At 45.5% G+C, this 20,704-nt stretch overlaps 1 protein-coding gene across 1 annotated transcript in view; it reads right to left on the bottom strand.

Annotated features, from left to right (window-relative positions):
• St8sia1 (ST8 alpha-N-acetyl-neuraminide alpha-2,8-sialyltransferase 1) overlaps positions 1–20,498 on the bottom strand; it is a 123,584-nt gene extending 103,086 nt beyond the window's left edge. The window contains exon 1 of the mRNA XM_051155547.1: positions 20,229–20,498. Coding sequence (XP_051011504.1) covers positions 20,229–20,461 — 233 coding nt within the window. The 5' untranslated portion in view covers positions 20,462–20,498. The remainder of the gene's footprint in view (positions 1–20,228) is intronic.
• Positions 20,499–20,704: the final 206 nt, after the last annotated feature.

Raw genomic sequence — 20,704 nt, forward strand, 5'->3', positions numbered from 1 at the left:
AGTACATTACATTCCGACTCCTTGCAAAATACAAACAACAAACAACAAAACCAAACAAAGAAACTTCAGCTACACTTCGTTGTGGTTTGGATCTGCATCTACGTCTCCCCGGTGCCTGTCAACTTCAGCACTGTTTTATAGGTCTACTAGTCATCTGCGTTTCTTCTCAGAAACAACTTGTAACTCCTATCTCGGCCTCCATGCCTGCCCTGCCAACCTACACTGCCCCCCACAGACACACATACATACACACCTCACATCCCACATGTGCACACACAAACACACACCACAGACACACACACCATATACATACAGAGAGAGAGAGAGAGAGACAGACAGACAGACAGACAGAGACAGAGACAGAGAGAGCCCACAGACAGATCTGTGGTCCTGGTACCATGAACACCCATCCCTCAGAGAAGGCAACAGCTCCCAGACCTCTGCTGAGTCCCATCTTAGATGTTCAAGGTCTCCTTTTGCTGACAGAGACTGGAAAATCAAGCTTATGAAGGGTGTTCTGCTTTCATCTTCTCAGGAGTGGGCATAGGTGGTGTGTGTGTTCACAAGTGTGTGTGCATGCATGCCAAGGCCTGAAGTGAAAGGCAGGGGTCTTTCTCCTTCACTTTTCCCCTCACTAACTGAGACAGAGTCTCTCAGTTGAACACAGAGCTCATAGACACAGCATGCCTGGCTAGCCATCTTGTTCCAGAGTTTGTGGGGTCCTCTGTGCCAAGTGCTGAAATCACAGATGCTTTGCAGCACCTCCTTGGCATATCTGTGGGCCTCTGGGGTTGGAAGGCCACCCTTCACATCAGCATGGCAAGCAGTCTAACCAAGAGCCTGGCTCCCCAGCCTCGCATACCAAGTTCTTACGCAGAGACGAGTTTCCTGTCTTGTGTCTGTCTGTCCTGCCTCTTGCTCTCCATCCCTCACAAAGATCTAAGCTGTTCCCTTCCCCCTCTCTGGGGCTCCCTCCTAAAATAATGACCTTTCCAGAAGCCGGATGCATTTCATTTCAGCGACTCCCAGGGAGCTGCATCCTGTCACACTGCCCACCGTATGGCTGAAAAGCACAAGAGCAGTCAGAGAAGAAAGACTCAGGCTGGTCCCAGACTTCTCTGTGTTCATACCAACCTCCTCACAGTGGCACCACGCTGTGCCCAGAGCTGCAGTTTTGTTTCTGGTCACCACAGTGTCGACCTGGATGGTTATGAAGTCAGTGGCAGATCTCCACGGCCAGGGAAACCGCGCATTAGGGGATGAGTCTTGGTGACTAACTTACTGTAACATTTCAAGTTTTCTTTTTCTGTCTGAATTGTGTGTGTGTGTGTGTGTGTGTGTGTGTAGGACAGAAGACAACATCTGGAAATCAGTACCTCCCCATCATGGGTTTCAGGGGTTAAAGTCAAATTGTTGGCAAGCACATTTAGCTGCTGAACCATCTTGCCGGTCCCCCAAATCCTTTCTCTTTAATTTGCACAGGGCACTGTTTAGAGAGTGAGCTGGGAGCAGAGAATCCTGAATTTGAATCTTTGGCTCAGCCCCTTGCTGCCTTTGTAACCTTTGCTTTCTTCCTTAAGTGAGCTGTTGACTCAAGGTCACGAGCTAGAAGCTGATGTATAGTGAGAGTTTAGTAAGGAGAGAGACAGAATAAAGAAATTCAACATGAGAACTACAGAAACACACACATAACACACACACCACACACACACACATAACACGCACATAGCACACATACACATAACACACACACCACACACACACACATAACACACACACACCACACACACATAACACACACACCACACACACACACATAACACACACACCACACACACACATATATAACACACACACACCACACACATACACATAACACACACATAGCACACATACACATAACACACACCACACACACACACATAACACGCACATAGCACACATACACATAACACACACACCACACACACACACATAACACACACACCACACACACACATATATAACACACACACACCACACACACATAACACACACACCACACACACACACATAACACACACCACACACACACACATAACACACACACCACACACACACACATAACACACACACCACACACACACACATAACACACACACCACACACACACACATAACACACACACCACACACACACACATAACACACACACCACACACACACACACATAACACACACACCACACACACACACATAACACACACACCACACACACATATAACACACACACCACACACACACACATAACACACACACCACACACACACACATAACACACACACCACACACACACACATAACACACACCACACACACACATAACACACACACCACTCACACACATAACAAACACACACACCACACACACATACAACACACACATAAAACACACACAAGCATAACACATCCTACACACACACACACATACACTAAATGCATGCTCATTAAAGAGCAGGAAAGCATAAGAAATACGTGTAAGGAAAGAGGAAACTATCACCTTTATAAACCATATACATATACCAGTATATTTCTTTCAAACTGGAATGGACTAGCCAAGAAAATTTTGCTTTGAAATTGTTAGTGAGAGAGAGAGCTAGATGCACACAAGAATACCTTTCCTGTGTATAAGCAGTAACTTTGTAGACACTACAGTGAAAACAGGGTGCTATGTGACAAAGTGACAGAAGAATGAAAGGGATGAAATGTCTTTAAAATTATCTCAGAAAAACATGGAGAAAAACAAGCCTGAATACTCTATTTAGAGAAATAAAATAAGCATTGAATATTAATTAGATACATCTTATGCTCAAGCAAGAAGTTTCAATTTTGTAGTAAGAATGCATAAATTAATGCAATTCAAATAAGTGTCAGGGAAGTTGAAAAACTACCTCAATTGCCCTTAAGAGGAAGTTGTGACAAGAAGCAGTGACTGGTTTCCTGTCAGATATTAAAACAGCTGGGAGGGTGGCACACGCCGGTGATCCCAGCAGCTGGCAAGCAGAGGCAGGCAGATCTCTGTGAGTTTGAGGGCAGCCTGCTCTACACGGTGAGTTCCAGGCCCAGCCACTATGGCGAACAAACAATAGCAACAGAAGTCCTAAGCATCCTGGTATGGCTACAGCTATGGAAAGGTCTGACCTGTGAAAGAAGGCGGGAGGAAGCCTGAGGATGAAAGTAAGAGTTTCATGTAAGGCTCACACGGGTGGTAGGAGTTTCATGTAAGGTTCACACATGTGGTAGGAGTTTCATGTAAGGCTCACACAGGTGGTAGGAGTTTCATGTAAGGCTTACACATGGAGCAGGCTGTCAGGCACAGGTAGACTTGACGTTTCACAGCATTGCATAGGACTGCACTTTGGGTTTCGGTTTGTTCTCATAGTGTTAACCTTTCTGACCAGTGGGGTCAGGTCACCAGCTTAATCATAAAAACACCGTAGAAAATATCTGGGCTGTGTGCATCAGGACACAAAGATTTAAAAGGCCATAAGTGAGGTCTAGAGAGATGGGCTAGCAGTTAAAAGTATGAAATTCCCTCACAGGGAAACCCATGTAAGGCAGGTCACAGCTGCCTGTACCCCCAGATCTAGGCTATCTAATGCCTCTGGCCTCTGTGGGCACCTGCACTCACGTGCACATACCTACATATAGATACACAATTTTACAATAATGAAGTGGTGAAATTTAAAAATTAGTGACATCAATTTTCTGATAGTTTCTGAAGTATTTATAAGAAAAAATTAACATAAACAGAAGGATAGTTAAAGACCAAACACTGGGGAAATACCTACCTTAGCATAGACATGCTCAGTAACATGAAACACTTAGCATGGACATGCTCAGTAACATGCAAGCTGAGTGAGACACTAACGTGTTCACATTGATGGGAGAGGAAAAAACATGGACAAGATGACTGGCAACATGCTTTAATATTTAATAATTTAATTTAATAATCCAATTTAATCAGATGACAAACTTAGTAATCCAATAAAGTAATAGTAACTGTCTAGCAACTGTTGTTTGAAGCGTGTAACAAATTACCCTGTTTTAGCAATGACTCATATTGTCTTTGCTCTGTGGATCAGGAGTATCTCTGCTGAACAGTTCTAACTCATATTATCTCATTAAGCTGCAGTCAAGCTCTCCACTGGGGCTGCGGTCTTCAGAAGCAGGGGACACCCTTCTTGGCTCCTGTCTACGGCTGCTGTGGCCTCAGTTCCTCCGTGGCCACTGAGCAGACCCCAGCCTCCTACTCACAGGCTTCTCCACAGACTGCCTGCCTGTCCCCCACTGCAGGGCAGTAGTCCAACAGAGAAAAAGAGGCCATCCAAATGAAGCCACGGGCTGCCTATCCCAGGCTTGGAGAGATGCGCCACCATTTCTGCAGCGTGCTGCTCTATTTTAGAAGTGAGTCACTAAATGCAGCCTACACTCCGAATGAGAGGGGACAACACAGGGCATGAGCAGCTGGAGGACTGTGGGAAACTGAGAGACATCCTGGAGGCTGGGCATCAGTCTATACATGTCAGATCATAGACAGACAGACAGACAGACAGACAGATTGTTGATAAAGATATGATATCTGATAGATGATAGATGATAAATTACAGATGATAAATGATTGGTAGATATGTATATGGTTAATCAATTATAGATAGATGATAAATTATAGATAGATGATAGATAACTAGATAAGTGATAGGAAATAGATAAATGGAAGCTAGATAGAACAAATGGTACTAGATAAATAGTGATAGAAAATAGATGCTAGATACAGATAGAAAAACTGACAGATGATAGATGACTGGGTAAATGATAGATAACAGGTAACTAAATCGGTGATAGATAGATAATGAATAGACACTAGACTAGATAACAGATACAGATGATGATAGAGAAGATTGATGCCGGGATAAACATAGATGTGGATGATATAGACATCTGCATCTCGTCTGCAGGAAGAGGATTATACATCCCTGTTTGCTTAAAATAGCCCTCGATCGTGCCAGCAGTCCCGGCAAAAACTGTAGCTTTTACCTTAAGTATCCTCGCTTGGATAATATTATGTGCCAGAGAGGAACCCAGAAGGAAGGATATCAGTGGAAATCTACTGTTGCTGATCTGAAGGGATAAGATCCAGGCGACTTCTCTACTGCCTAGCACCTTTCTGTAAAGCTTTAGTTTTGTAATAAGAACACATGAGTTATTTTACATGTGCATGACATCGCTAAGATAAAACAAAACTGAGTCCCACAAAGCGTCACACACAGATGTTTCAGAGACAGGGTCTAAAGCTCAGAGAAATGTCCCTGAAGATTTCCAGAGCTCAGCAAGACAAAAAGAGCTGTGTTTTCACCAAGCACAGAAGCTCTCTGCTGAGCGGTCGCACTGCTGCTCCTCACGGGAGAACAGGCTGCAGTGGCCACAGCACAGGTAACAATGTGCTTCCACAGACGCCAACAGCAGCAAGGAAGGGGGCAAGAGCAGAAAAGCAGTGAGAGAAACAAACAAATTGTTCACACAGATACAGCAGGAGGGAGAGGATGACTTCCTGCCCTGTTGAAGTCTCAGGGCTCCAGTTTTACAGAACGTGAGAGGAGATAAGTGGGTGCCAACTCAATCCCAGACGGCATCTTTGCTACCTAGGATTTGCCCTCTAGGTGAAATGTGTGGCAGTGTGTGTGGTGGCTCATGCTGGGATTGAAAGGATGGCCACAGAATTCTGAGCCAACCTGGGCTACATAGTGGGCAATAGACCAGCCTAGGCTACAAAGAAAAAAAAATAAGTAACAAGACCACAATGGAAGGGTTACCAATACTTTGACTGGAATCCTCAGTGTGAAGACTAAACACTGGTCTGCATGCAAAAAGGAAGTTCCTGGACCCTCAAGAAAGCTCCTTTACCAGAAGGAAAACCTAGCTAAGCTCCTGCAGTCTCCACCAATAAAAGGACCAGACCAGGATGATGTAATAATATAGGGCCACCAGCATGATGTCATTCTATAAGGGCGCCAGGATGACGTCATACTACAGGGCCACCAGGATGATGTCATCCTTCAGGAGCACCAGAATGATAATATCATCTTATAGAGCCACCAGGATAGTGTCAACATCCATCCAGAACTTATCAGAGGGAGCGACAGTGAGCATTACTTGGGTAAATAGTGATAGCTTGGTTTTCTGTAAAAGAGGGACAATAATATGTTCCTCGTCAAGTACTTGTGGTTGTTAAATGTAAGACTGCATATAATGCTTACAACAGAATTGACAGAGAGTAGGCACAAAATAAATAACTATATTATTAGAAGCATCACGATCAGCAAAACTAAGCTCAAAATCTAGGGTTAGATCAACAGACACACTGCACAGACAGCAGGTAGTATGCTGCCTACATGTAATTGGGGCTCAGTAAATGTTAATTAAATCTGAACTTAATTTCCCATATTGCATCTCTATTTTAAACGTTTTTGGATTAGGTACAAGTGATAAATCTTGGAGCCTGATACACGAGGAGCAATCTGACATCTTCTTTGTTGGGCCTTTTGTTTTGTCACGGGGTTTTCGTGGGTGTCATGCTGGAGGCGCAGCGATTGAGGGGGCCTCTGGCTATATGACCAGACCCTCATGAGGGCCACTTAGGAGACGAACCAGTAGGCCAGACCCATCTTCTCATTCAGCCCAGCCCAGCCTACGGGAAGAGGAGTGGAGGTTCGTCCCTTCTCTGAAGAGCAGAGAGGACACAAGAGAGCAGATCAGGCTTCTGCTGAGCAAAGCATAACTCTTCACTTGGTTGGGAGATATGGTCTACTCCTAAGCTCCCTGGACTAGCAGAAGAAGCAAGAAAGAGATGTCAGTAGGAGACACCACAAGGCAAGACAGCATGACACAGTCACAGAGAAAGGAGAAAAGAGGAAGAAAGAGAGAGAGGGCTAAATTGTTTGCTTAGGGCATGCCTTTGTGGTAGAGTGTTTGTGTCTGGTGTGTGAGGCTCTGTACCAGGTTTTGAGGACACAGCAGCTTATTCGGCACACACTGTTTCGAAATATGAGGCTGTTTCCTCTTCTCTGCAAAATGAGGCCAAGGCCCCCCATGGAAGCCACTCTGGCTTTTCAAGTGAAGAACACCATCAGGTTTGGAGGCTGGCTTCCTCTCAACATGCTACAAGGCATGTCAAGGCAGAAAAGCAGGCCTCCTGTAACCTGGTGGATTCAACCAGGAAAATGGCTGAGAAGGCGGTGGCAGCAATGGAGCGCCATGTCTCCACGTCATGGCTACCATTTCTCCGAAGGTGGGGGGGTGCGGGGGAGGGGGGAACACGGGCTTTCATCCTTGATAATTATGGAAGGGATGCACAGGAGGCTCTCCAAATCTATCATAGTAAGCACCAAGGGCGGCTACAGCAAGGAGCAGTAGATTTCTGAGGCAGAAATGAAAGAGATGCAACCGTCAGCCGGGACTGCGGCAGCGACAAGCTAAGATGAGGCCCATGGCCCGGGAAGGAAAGGTGGACCCCTTGTGGGTAGCATACACTAGGATTCCACATAGGAACGCTGGTCGTGAACAGGAAGAGGACGGACTTGCCCCCAGCCAGTGTTCCAATCAGTGTGGACCAAGGAAGCCAGAGGTTCCTTGTAGGGTGGGAGGTGTGTTGGCATCCGTGCCAGAGGAACAGCAAAACAGCTCTAGAACTCATGGAATGCCGCCCACTGGTTAGCAAACCCACGACGGGTGTGTCTCGGTGAGGCATAACCCCGAGAACTGCGTGTCCTGAAGACTTCATGCTGTTATGGAGCACAGCTTTGCTTGTTATCTTTGCGGTCCTTACAATCCACTTAATATGTGAATTGTGTGAGTACTATAAAGGGGTTTCCCAGCCCCCCACTGGGCAGTATCATTGGCATATGCAATAACAATGCTTGATCTCTTTCAGGCATTGCTGCTGGAGCAGATTAATGATTCAACCACCACCTCTGAAAACAATGCTAACAATGATCGTTACCCTTAGAAAGGGTTTGGAAAAACAGATTGTCCAACAAGGCTAGGTAAAGATGCTTTTGCTGTTGGTCCTGATGCAGGAAATCTTAGGGGACAATTGAAGTTAATAGAAAGTACACTCTTATTAATAAAGCTAGGGACATTTTGAGGTTGGGAAAGCAAGAACAATGACCCATAGCAGCATTGGCTGACGTGACTCTTTCAAGCTGGGCTGGTGACTGAGATGACGGTTGATTTCCTTATTCTATTTTTCTTCCCTCAGCTTCCTGATATAATTTAATAAAACATACTAATGAGTAGATAAGCACCTTTAGGACTTAAAATAGACGTGGCTGTTTATTTTTATATAGGAGTTTAGATTTGTGATTCCTTTAAGATCTTCATAAGATTACTTCATAAAATAATTGATTCCTTCTTTGTAACTGCAAATTGCAGCCTGCCAGTAAGAAAAGCTGGTTGAGAAATTCCCTTGCTTGCTTATACTCTGTTAATATGTAACAAGTTGCTAATGTACAAATGTATGTGGGTTCTCAGAAATAACTTGTTACTCATGTTTGTTCCTTACCCATAATACATAAACCACTTGGTCATGTGAACATATTATGGAACATGATTTTCTTGTGTATATCCATTGTAATCATTTATTTATAGAGAAATAGAATGTAAACACATTGTGATTTTTCTTCTGCTTGGAAGATTTTGTTGGGTTATATAAACGGTAAAAGGAAAAAGATAAGAAACAGAAGGAGGAGAAGAAGAAGAAGAAGAAGAAAACAGATAAGAATAGAGATAAGGATGAAAATAAGAAGATAATTATAAAAAAAAGAAGAAACAGCTTATTGAAACCTACCAGCTGGAGTCTGTCTTACTTCATTGTCTAGTGTAAGAGTATGTGTGTGTGTGTGTGTGTGTGTGTGTGTGTTTCTTTTCTCTCCTTCTTTCCCTTTCTTTTTTAGACTCTTGCCACTGTCAGTGGAAGCCCGTGCTTGCCACCATCAATGGAAGCTATTGCTAGCAACTATCAGTTCCGGCTTGGAAGGTTGCCCTCAGAGAAAGTCTACAGGGTCACCAGCCAGCTGGCCGAGGGATTCATGCCCCACCTCAGTTTTCCCCAGCTGATGTCAAAGCTGGACTTCGATAGAGGTGTTTGAAGAGGGACACTGGAGGTGACTCAGTGTTGTAAAATTGTTTCCTCTGAGATTGAAACATTCCATTCTGTAGAGAAGCTCCTTAAAGGGGAAAGTAAACAACTCAAAATACAGGAAGTTCCTAAAACTGACCAAATTCACTCACCACCAGATTAAGTAATAAAAGCTGTGAGTCCTTAAGGGGGAAAGCTGAGCTGCAAAAAGGACTCTGAAAATAGAGCAACTGCCTGAAAGAAGCAAAAGCCAGCTGAGCTGCCTAACAGAGGTTTAGACCAGGGCCACTTGGAAGGGATACTCTTCAACCTGTTGAGTTGACTGCAGGGTATGCAGTGTGATCCAGCTTTTGTGAGCTGTGACCCATGCTGGGGTGAGCTTTGGTGATGTAGCTCTCTTTGAGTCATTCCTGCTCCTGTAAGTAACCCCTCACCCATATTCCTGTAAGTAACCCCTCACCCATATTCCTGTAAGTAACCCCTCACCCATATTCCTGTAAGTAACCCCTCACCCATATTCCTGTAAGTAACCCCTCACCCATATTCCTGTAAGTAACCCCTCACCCATATTCCTGTAAGTAACCCCAAGAAATCTCATGATTCACCAAGTTGGACTTGGATGATACTTATACTTTGATCTGTTGTGGCCTCCTTGTCTGGGTAGCCATGGATTGTGTCTCCCCAGGAAAAGTCCTGCCATATAACACAGTGGCACCGTTCTTAAGAAAATACAAGCCAGGTAGACATGGCGGTACACACCATGTCTCAAGAAGTAGAGGCAGGAAGATTGGGAATTCGAAGTCACCCTTGGCTAGTTGGTAGTTGGTAAGGATACAAGTAACGAGATGGGAGTTCAAGGCCATCCTGGACCCTGTGAAACCCCATCTTAGGTAGCTGAGCAAGTGCAGCAATGGCTTAGGCTAACAGTGTTCTCACCCAAACTAGTCTGCACCCTAGGCTGTGTTCTATGGGTGAGTGAACTTAGCTTTCCCCATGGACTGATGTATACTCCTGTTTTAAAGTAATTTACCCCCAACATTTCACATATTGCTCAGGACAGAAATAATCTGTAGATATCCCTAGACCTCCCCCTGTCAGCCATGGCACAGGCCTAGAATCGAATGAACTAGCAGGGTTTGGACCCTCTCCGCACTGTACCAAATACAAACATACACCGCGAAGTTCGGGGTGTGACATTGAATGTGTGCTTTTTCTCCTCCCATTAAAAAGGGGGATGCACTGAAGAGATAGCTCAGCGGTTAAGAGGACTGCCTGTTCTTCCAGAGGTCCTGAGTTCAATTCCTAGCAACCATCTGGTGGCTCATAATGATCTATACTGGGATCTGATGCCCTCTTCTGGTATGTAGTTGTACATGCAGACAGAACACTAATACATAAAATAAAAAAAAAAAAAATAATAAATCCCTTCATTAAAAAGAAAAAGAGTGGAAGGCTGGAGATATAGCCCAGAGTGCTTGCCTAGCATGTACTAGGTAGAGCCTGGATTGCAACCCCAAGACCACATACACACCTGTAATCCAAGTACCCAGGAAAGTAAAGGCAGAAGGATCAGGAGGTCAAAGTCATCCTTGGCAACATACAGAGCTCATTTGAAAGCATCCTGTGCCACATAATACCGTGTCTCCAAAAAAAGAAAAAGAAATAGGGAGTTCAAAGAAGGTCAGATATAGTGGCCCATACTTATAACCCCAGCACTCAGAAGACAGAAGCAGGCCGTGAGTCCCAGGCTAGGCCAGATTACATAGTAAGTCTGCCTTGAAAACAACTAACCAACATGGTTGTGGTACTGCAGAGTGCTGCTGGCCACAGCTGGCAGGCTGTAGGGTCCTATGCTCCATATGGGTGAAGCCTGTGTCCTGGTTGTGTAACACGAGGCAACATGGCCAGCAGTGTCTGGCACAGGAGGATCCTGAGTCCACGGTTGCTCGTGAAGTCATGAAAGAAGCTGTGCTGAGTTGGAACCTCTTGGGTCACCCACGGAACCCTCCCTCACAGGTACGCAAACAGCTGTCTACCGCCTTCCAAAGCAATCGATCCTATCGCTATCCATCCAACAAATACTTTTTAGACATTTGGTGAGACTGCGGTGCGGGATGTGGGACAGAAAAACATAAACAGTGCTGAACACTGGCCACCAAATACCGGAGGGGACAGAGTGATGGCCGTTTCACACGGATCAAAAGAGGATACAGGACAAAGACAGGGGAGGCCAATGGCCATTGCTCGACAGCATACAGCCACCAAATGCAGATCCAACTAAAAGTCATTATGGGGTTTTTTCCCCCTTTGTAGGCCAGCCTCACCCTGCTGCACACACTCTTCACACTTCTAATTTTAGGAAAGTGACTCCCAAAACTGCAGTTGCAATGTTTCTATTTTGTCTGAGCTCCTTTTCTCTTGCCTTGACATCTCAACCTCAGCTCAAAATAAGGTGGCCTTTCTTTTTATATTACAACCTAATTTAATTGCTTAAGACCCAGAAAGAAAAAAAAAATCATGCTGGAAGCGGTTATTTTCCCGTTGGTGGAACCAGTGTTAATTATCCTCTGTTCTGGAGTGGAGAAGGTAATTGGAAGAGATCGGCATGTGTGCCACTGGCCCCACAGAATGGCCCTCCACAGGGAGGGGCCAATGTCAGACACAGATCCAGTGTCTGGAAGCTGTCTTAGTTGCTTTGACCTCTTGAAAATTCATTTAAGGGAAATGTCATCACTCTAGTACTCATTGTGTGTCTGGGACTTATGCAACCACCCTCGGCTCTTTTCAAAGATGGAAAAACCCAAAGTGCCCTTGGACAAAGTCAAAGACAGTCTCCGAGCAACCATCTGGGGTAGTTCAGAAGTTGATGGTAGGAGCGACACTGCCAAGGTGTTAATTCGTAGTCAGCTGTGGCGGCTCACGCCTACAACCCCGGCGCTGGGAACACTTGGGAGGCTGGAAGCAGGAGGACTGAGGTGAATTTGAAGACTCTGTGTCACAAACAAACAAACAAACAAACAAACAAAAAGGATGCTGACTGGAGAGGCTTTTACAGAAGTGCAACTGTAGTGGATGCTCAAGGTCAAGGTCAAGGTCAAGCAAGGTGTTTTAGATACACATGGAAGCACAGAATGTCTGAAAGGATATGGCTGGAAAAACTTGCTAGATGCCACTTTACAAATAAAAACAGTGTTACCTTTAACAGTCAAAAGCAGAACTTTTTTTTTTTTTTTTTTTTTTTTTTTATCCCAGGCCAGCTCTTGACTTCCTGATTCTCCTGCCTCCATCTCCCAAGTTCTGGAAAGATGGCCATGTTTCAACATGCCTAGCTTACACAGCGCTGGGGTTCCAAGCCAGGCTTCGCACATGCGGGTCAAGCACTCTACCAACCCAGCCGTGTCCTTCGTCACAAAGCAGAATTCTTTAAAGGCTTTTGCTTTTCTATATATACCATCACCCACCAAATGCACGAAGAAAGGGTTTTAAAGGGTCAGTATACAACTTCACCAGCGCCATGAGTCATCTTTCATGAAAGCCAGCTTTCACAGCGCTGCAACTTGCTGAAAACAACAACCACCACAACAAAGCCTCACAATAAGTATTATTAAAAATCATAAAGCCATATTATCACAATTTTAAAAATAACAATTATATAACAAAATGCCAATAAGTTTGATTTTGACTGAGTAAAAAAAGAAGTAAAACTAAGTGTACGAAATACACACAATTGAGTAATGGAGTCACATGCAAGCCACTATGACTACACTGTGTACCACTAATAGAATTAAGGGTTTTTTTCTCCTTTTTGCTGATTTTTAAATTGTTTCGCATTGAGTGTGTATAATTTCCAAAAGCCACACAGAAATGCTTCAGTGGATGTCAGGAACATGAAACCGTATATATCCTCCTCATATCAAGCCCCTGAGTATGTACTTCATTCAAGACACGGCCACAGGGGAGGCTGCTGCAGCAGGGGCTTTGGCTGGTGGGGAGTAGAAGCCAGGTCTCTCCTCTGCACCCAGCCCCTCAGTCTGGGCTATCTCTGGCATGACGAGAAGATGGTTCCTCAGACAGAGAAGCCAACCAGCTGTTTCAAGATTATTATAATTACCCAAAGCTGGCACATTGCCTCCTTTGGGTGCTACATTAGTTAATTTCTTTTTCTTTTTTTAATTTAAAATAATTTTGTTGTTTCTGCTGCTGCTGCTGTTGTTGTTGTTGTTGGAGAGAGATTTAGATGGGGGTCTTATTATGTAGCCCAGGCTGGCCTCAAACTCATAGCAATCCTCCAAGTGCTGGGGTTGCTGACACACACTGCAAGGCAGGATTCAATGTTACTATAGTTCAGATTTTATAAAGCCAGGGACTCCATTTTGGTTCCTTGCATCCCCTGCCCTCCCCCCATGTTGGCCCATTAGAAGCAACATTCTGACAGGCAGTATGGCTGATGAACAACCAGCCAGTGGCTTATATGTAATAGGTCTGTGGGCTTCCTCTGCAGGCCACAAGCCACAGCACAGCTCCCAGTGTGGAAAGTGAGAGTGCGTGCAGCACAGGGTCACATTCCATTACCACATAGTCCTTCACCAAAGGGACAATTATAGGTATGCAAGTGCCTCCCCCCAGGACATGGCTTTTCTCCTCCTGTGGATTAATAATTAGTGGTTATTCTGCACCTAATCCCCTCAAGGTCACTGGACACCACATCAGGACCCAAAAGGACTAAAGGAATCCTTGGTCCTTTAGTCATCCCAGCACTCAGAGGGAAGTGGACACAAAAGGATGAGGAGTTCAAGGCTAGCTTCCACTGTACAATGAACATGAGGCCAGCCTGGGCTACGTTAGAGCCTGCCTGAACAGACATATTACTTAAAGTCACAAATCATTAATAAATAACAGAACAAGGACCATAAACTGTGTCTCCAAGACTTTTTCAAGGTAGAACCAGCCCTCCCAGTCAGTCATGCAGGTGAGAATGGTCCTATATACTCGGTCATCTTCCCTTAATTGTCATAATAAATCCACAAAGTCAAAGACAAGGCAAAGGACCAAACGGGCTAAGCAACTGGCTTCTGCACACACAGCTTCCAACTGAACCAAATTTGAGTGAAAGCTTAAAAGCCTTGTGTTTTACTGGAAACTTCCCAATGCTGTTAAGAGAGACTATAGGAAGGGCTGAAGTCAGCATCGTCCCAAGATGACTCACAGACTTCAAACAGGCCACACACTAAAGTGACACACACAATCTTTTGCTTAGCCCAACTAATTACCTAAAGTAACCTTCTCTCTTTTGTGAGAAATTGAACTTAGGCTGTCATGCATATACACAAATGGTCCGTTTTCAAGCCACTTCCTCTTTTCTCCACTTCTATTTTGGGACAGGGTCTTGATGTGGTTGAAAATTTCTCTGGCACCTAGGCAAGTCTTGAACTTTTTGAACGTCCTACTCAGTCTCCCCCGTAGCTTCAACCATAAGTACCTGGCATAAAGAAGACAGAGACGGCCTAGGGAACTGGCTCTTGCTGTGCCAGGGTAAAGGCCTGAGTTGAATCCCTAGATACAGAGAATAGGGGGTATCATCATGTGCCTGGCATCCCTGTGCTCCTATGTGAGGAGGGAGATGGAGGGAGAAGAGGACTAGGAAGCAAAGGGGCCACTCTGTGGCATATGCAATGTCAACACCAGGAACTGGGCCACACAGTAAAATGTGAGGTTACACTGACACACCTGTACCTGCACTCACACAAAAGCACCTAAGAGTTCAGGCGGTGGTGGTGCATGCCTGTGACCCCAGCACTGGGAAGGCAGAGGCAGGCGGATCTCTGAGTTTGAGGCCACCCTGGTCTACAATGAGTCCAGGGACAGACAGGGCTATTACACAGAGAAACCCTGTCTCAACAAACAAACAAACAAACAAAACAAAACAAAAACAAATAAACAAACAAAAAATACAGAAAAGAAAGAGGAGGGGGCTGAACAAGAAAATAGGGAAGACTACACTTTTAACCCACCCTAGCAGGAGGGGGAGGAGCAACTAAAGGAAGCCAAGCTGAGGAGTATCCCCCTGGCCTGAGCATCAGTTAAATGCTAGATACAGGTAGGTATTTCCAGCATGCTGTCTAGTCTGATCTCAAAGCAATCCTGCAAACAACATTAACAGGCCAGTAGGCAATGAAGCCCGCCATGGTGCTATTAGGTTAATGAGAGCTAATGCCAAAAGCATTGTTTACAGTTCCTGTCACACACTGCCAGGAGGTGAGCGGAGGAACTGGGCTGGTGAAGGGCAGCAAGATGTGATCCCTGGAAGACTCACAAAATCACACGGCCTGGTTTATTTCCAGGACAACAGTGAGTCCAATGTTGCTACATATACAAAATCAAAACTGGACGGACGATGGTATTGAAGAAAGGAAGCCAAGGTGTGATCCTAAAAGATACCATCATCAGAGAGGTTTAAATTAAACAGCTCCAGACTGGAAATCCAACTCCATCTTTTTGTTCCTGAATCTCTTTGACTCCCATAGTTGCATCTGTAAAACAAGGCATTAAAAAAAAAAAAATCTACTTTATAGAGTTGCCTGGGGACAAGCACTAAGAACAAGGCAGAAAGTACATTTTATATCCAATAAATCCTATTGATGGATCTTTTCTCTGATGATTATTGCCGCGGACCTTCTAGATTTTAAGCCACAACATAACTGTAACCATTTTGGGGGGGGGGTTGGGTTTTTGTTTGCTTGCTTGTTTGCTTTTGAGACAGTGCCCTATGTGGCCTTAAACTCCTGATTTCATCCAGTCATAGTCTCCCAAGTACTGGGACTGCCAATATGAACTAATACTCTGCTTCTATGTTATTTTCTTAACTAGCAAAACTTATTACACCAACTGTCCCCGAGCTATTTTTCAAAGTTGATTCCATAACCCCTTAACATGACAGACATTTAATGTACATGCTGCACATACACTGGCAGCTGCGCCTTGTCCGCAGGAGAGTGTGGGAATTCCTGAAGCTCTGAGAGGCACAGCTGTAGAGGCGGAGAAAAGAGAATTCTTGTTGCTGGATGGCCAGCCAGTCTAGCCTACTTGCTGATCTCCACATTCAGAGAGAAGCCCTGTCTCACAAAAGCAAGGTGAATGGTGTTTTAGGGATGGCACCTGAGCTTTGCCTCTGCCATCTGCGTGCGTGCTCACACATGTACACACACACACACACACACACACACACACACACACACACACACACACACATGTTCTTCATTCGTGTGCATATCCACACAGCCATTTCAGTAGCGTAATGCATCTTCCGTCCCCCAAATTCCCTGGTGATAGTAGCAGTGTTGATCGTGGCCCCCATCTCACAAACGACAGCCATGCAAGGCGTTCAGAGACTGGAACTGACCTTCCAGTCCTCCAAGCCAGCCTGGCTCCTGAGTCGCCACTGGTGGCTTGAAAAGCCTTCACACAGGAACCACATGCTTCTGTCTCTCTGCTCGAAACAGCCTTCTACCCACCACCCCAGTTTACTCTCCTCAGGCTATGACAAACCCTGTGTCCTCTCTGAAACCCGATTTCCTTCCTTCCGCTTGGCATTCATGTGGCAAGTTCCAGGAATGGCCCCAGTAGCTGCCTGTGCCTTGTCACCATGCCCCAGGATCAAGCAGAAACGTGGCTGGTGTTCCATGTACACTCTCATGTGGGATTTTACACATCTCGTTTCACAAGTTGGGGAAGGAAGCTCCCGGGAACTGCTTGTCTCCACTAGGATCCACAAGTAGGAGGGGTCACAACCAAATGTGGGTTCCCAGTGCTTTCCCTCAGTCACGTTGCCTCTCCTGGGAGGCTCAACATCGAGTTAGTTACAACTACGTTCACAGGAGCGTAGCAAGTTCTTTCTGTTTAAGCAACCAAGACGCGTTCACCTGTATCCATTTACCCAAGTTTCTCAATGGAATTAAAGTTGACAGCGCAGAGGAAGGGTGCTACAAAGATGGCTAAACAGCTCAGAGCACTTGCTGCTCTTGTAAAGGACCCTAGTTCAGTTCCCGGCACCCAACTCACAGCCATCCATAACTCCAGTTCCAGAAGATCCAGGAACGTCTTCTGTCCTTTGTGGACAGCAAGCACGTGAGAGGTGCACATATATGCAGGCAAAACAATTATACCCACAAATTAAGACTAAGTAAATCCTTTCAAAAAAGGAGGGCCCTCACAGAGCTGGACCGGTTACAAGCTAGTACTTGTGGGTTACTTTGGCTGAGGTGTCATTGTCACCATGTCCTGGATGGGGGCTCACTTCTGAAGAGCAAACAGGTTGGGTAAAGAGTTCATGGAGATGCAAGTATTTCTCCAGCTCAGGGCGCCCCACCATGTAAGCAGTCTGTCTAAAGGAGCAGAGGGGTGCAGGGGGGTTCAGTGAGCTGCTAGAACAAGGCTGCTAATCCACCACCCCATGAGAGCCTGGGTGTTCCCTGCTTAGTTCACCATCATCACAGCTCTAAATTGCTGTGCTGCTGTCTCCTCGGTACTTGACGGCACTCCCACCAGAGAAGCCAGCCCAGTGATTCTGGGGCAGGAATGGAAAGTCACAAGGTAAAGGGACATCTGAGACACTGGGTGGGAAATGCAGGACAGTCCTCTCTTCCATCGACAGGACTTTGAATAGTGCTTCCAATCTGTTTACTTATTTGCTTTGTCCCTGGTGTGAGGTCAGCTCTTCTACCCTAAGCGCCCGAGTCATATGGGCCCAACCCATATAAGGTACACAGCAGTCGCACAGTAGGTATTGGCTAGTTGACTGAAAATACATGTCTATACGTCTATCTCTCTATATGTATACATATATATGACACTATCCCAGGATTCATCAAGAAGTTTGTGCCTATGTCCTCACATGAATATAAATTGTCTACTTGTGTATACATCTTTGTCTGTGAAGATGTTTAAGACTAGACTAACAAAGGTATGTGCCTGCCAAAGTGGGAACTCTTTAAAGCCACAAAGGCCTCTAGCTCACCTCCTACCACAAACGCATGCTCCTACCCAGCAACTAATAGTATATGTGTCTAAAAATGAGGAACTTCATAAATTTTCAATGCAAAAAGACTGTTTTTGGCTTTACAAACATTAAATTTCTCAAATCCTTCCAAACTCCATTTGGAAACAGAGTTAATAATAAACCCTGCTTATTAATTTAATCAATGTTATCAAGGAAGGAGGCATGGATAAATATGCCTATAAGTGTTGACAGGTGACATATTCAGAACTCCTGCAGGCAGGCCAGATGCCCTCTTAAAGTTGTAACATATGCAGGAAGTTAGATAATAGTCACAGATATAGCATTTTCGGGACACACAAGGTACTAGAGGCTGGGTATCCTCCTTTCAGTTTAAACCTTACCACAACACTTGGAAGAAGACATTATTGTCCATATTTTATAAATATAGAAAGCCAAGATGACAAGAGTTAGGTCATTCACTACAGAAGTTTGTTCTGGGCCTGGCTAAAGCACAGGCATTGTGCAAACCCTCAATTCTAATTTGAAGTTTACACTGTTTTCAATAAAGTGAGTGCTTTTTGCAATTTTACAGACACTGAACTTGAGGATGTGTGCTTAGGCACATTTGATGGTAGGTGGACTTAACTAAGTCATTCACTGAATACAGAAACCAAGTTAAAGGATGAAGACCATGCAAGGTTAAAGACAATCATAAGCAAATGTGTCTCGGCAACCATCATCCTGAGTCTATCACAGTATGAAGCCTTTTGTGCTTGATGGAGTCCTCTCAAAAAGAAAATCAATTTTCTAACAAGGTGTGTGTGTGTGTGTGTGTGTGTGTGTGTGTGTGTGTGTGTGTGTTCTTTCATTAACCGGTTTGCTGAACTGAAAAGTGCCTTCTTTTTGCAGAGACAGGATGGAGTGCATTGTACCTGCCTTAGAGCCAGACAGTCAACACAATTAAGGCAAAAGAAAAATTCATCTTTGTAGGCTCTGGAAGAACCTTTTAACCTCTGGCCTTTCTAGAAGTGAGCCTAAGGAGAGAAGTTGTTTATTTTTGAAGATTTTGCTTTAAACCATAATAGCAGTGGGAAAGGCTTCCATTGGCTCTTGCCTGTCAGCTCCTCCCTCAAATCACTATCAGAAGAGACCAGCACAGCAACCACTTGGTGCCTGAGGATGAGAAGGAACTGCCTGTGGTCGGAGTCCTGCCAGTTCCCCCAACATGCCCAAAGCCCACTGGGATTCTCATCAGTTCTCTGGTCTAGCTACCCAACGCCTGCTGCAAACCTGTCTTCTGCTCCTCAAATGAACACCTTCCCAGCTGGAGAACTCTGTGCGTCCTCTTTCACTCTTGGCCTTGGGTTTTGTCTGCTTTCTGATTTCATGTTCCTTCCCTCACATACACACCTCCCAAAAACACCCCCGGGTCTAAGGTGAGATGAACCAGGCACTTTGGAGAATTAAAGCGGTTGATTCCAATGCCCGAACTTCATCGTAGATAACGAATGACCTTGGGCAAGAAACTTGGAAAAAAAATATGTCATCAAAAAGTTGTTGAAATTTCTCCACAAAAATCGCGCAGCTCGGCACTTAGTAGGCCATGGTTCCGTGCTCCAGACTCACAGTGGGCACACTGCCTGGTTGGTTTTCAGGTTTCGTGACCCAAGATTTGCCCATCATTCCTACACGGTTGATTTATGTTACAAAATGCCCCCTGGAACTCTCCTTAACCTACTTCTAACTAACTCCTCCTTAGCACCAAACATCTGCGGAGTCCAAGACATAAATTATCTGAAAGTGACAGGGTCTAAGTTGTTTGGGTCTGCCTTTCCACCAGAGATGGGTCAACTGCAAAATACATCGCAGACTCCGGAAAGATAACAAATCTTTGCTTAAGCAAGGGTGTCTGGAAACACCTCTTGGGGAAAGGGATGGGACACAGTCCCTGACTTAAGTCTCTAGGTTGAGCATGCCATAGAAGGCGCAGGTAGGAAAGCCTCAAGACCCCTCTCCTTTGTACACTAGCTGGAAGGGATGCAGCGGCCAGCAGTAGGTACCTGAAGAGCCTGGCTGCGGTCTGGTTCCTCCTCCAAGCCGTGCGCTGTGCCAGCACCCCTTGCACGATCTCCTTCTCGTTGGGCAGCCGGTAGACAGGGAAGACGTAGAGCCAACAGAGGACCACCACACAGAGGGCACTGGCTCCCACGGGTAGCCGGGTACGAGGGAACTTCCATGCCAACATGGCCATGGCCCCTCTGGACGTGTGTCGGGCCCGCCCGCAGGGGCTCATCGCAGCCTCCGTGTGCCAGGGTCTGTGGTGGGAGCCTCAGCGAAGTGGCGGTGAAGGGAGCCACCACAGCCGGTCCCCCATACAGACACACCTTTGGCTTTCCAGCTCGCACACGCACGGCTAGGGAACTCCCGCCAGTGCCCCCAGAGGTCAGCTACAAGGATCTTCGCCCATGCAACTTTTCGGGGATTTCTTGCTAAAGGAAGTGGCCTCCAAGCAAGTCAGGAGCCATGGTCGCTTCCC

Source organism: Acomys russatus, chromosome 13 (assembly GCF_903995435.1).
Source record: "Acomys russatus chromosome 13, mAcoRus1.1, whole genome shotgun sequence".
In the NCBI taxonomy this organism is placed as follows: Eukaryota; Metazoa; Chordata; class Mammalia; order Rodentia; family Muridae; genus Acomys; species Acomys russatus.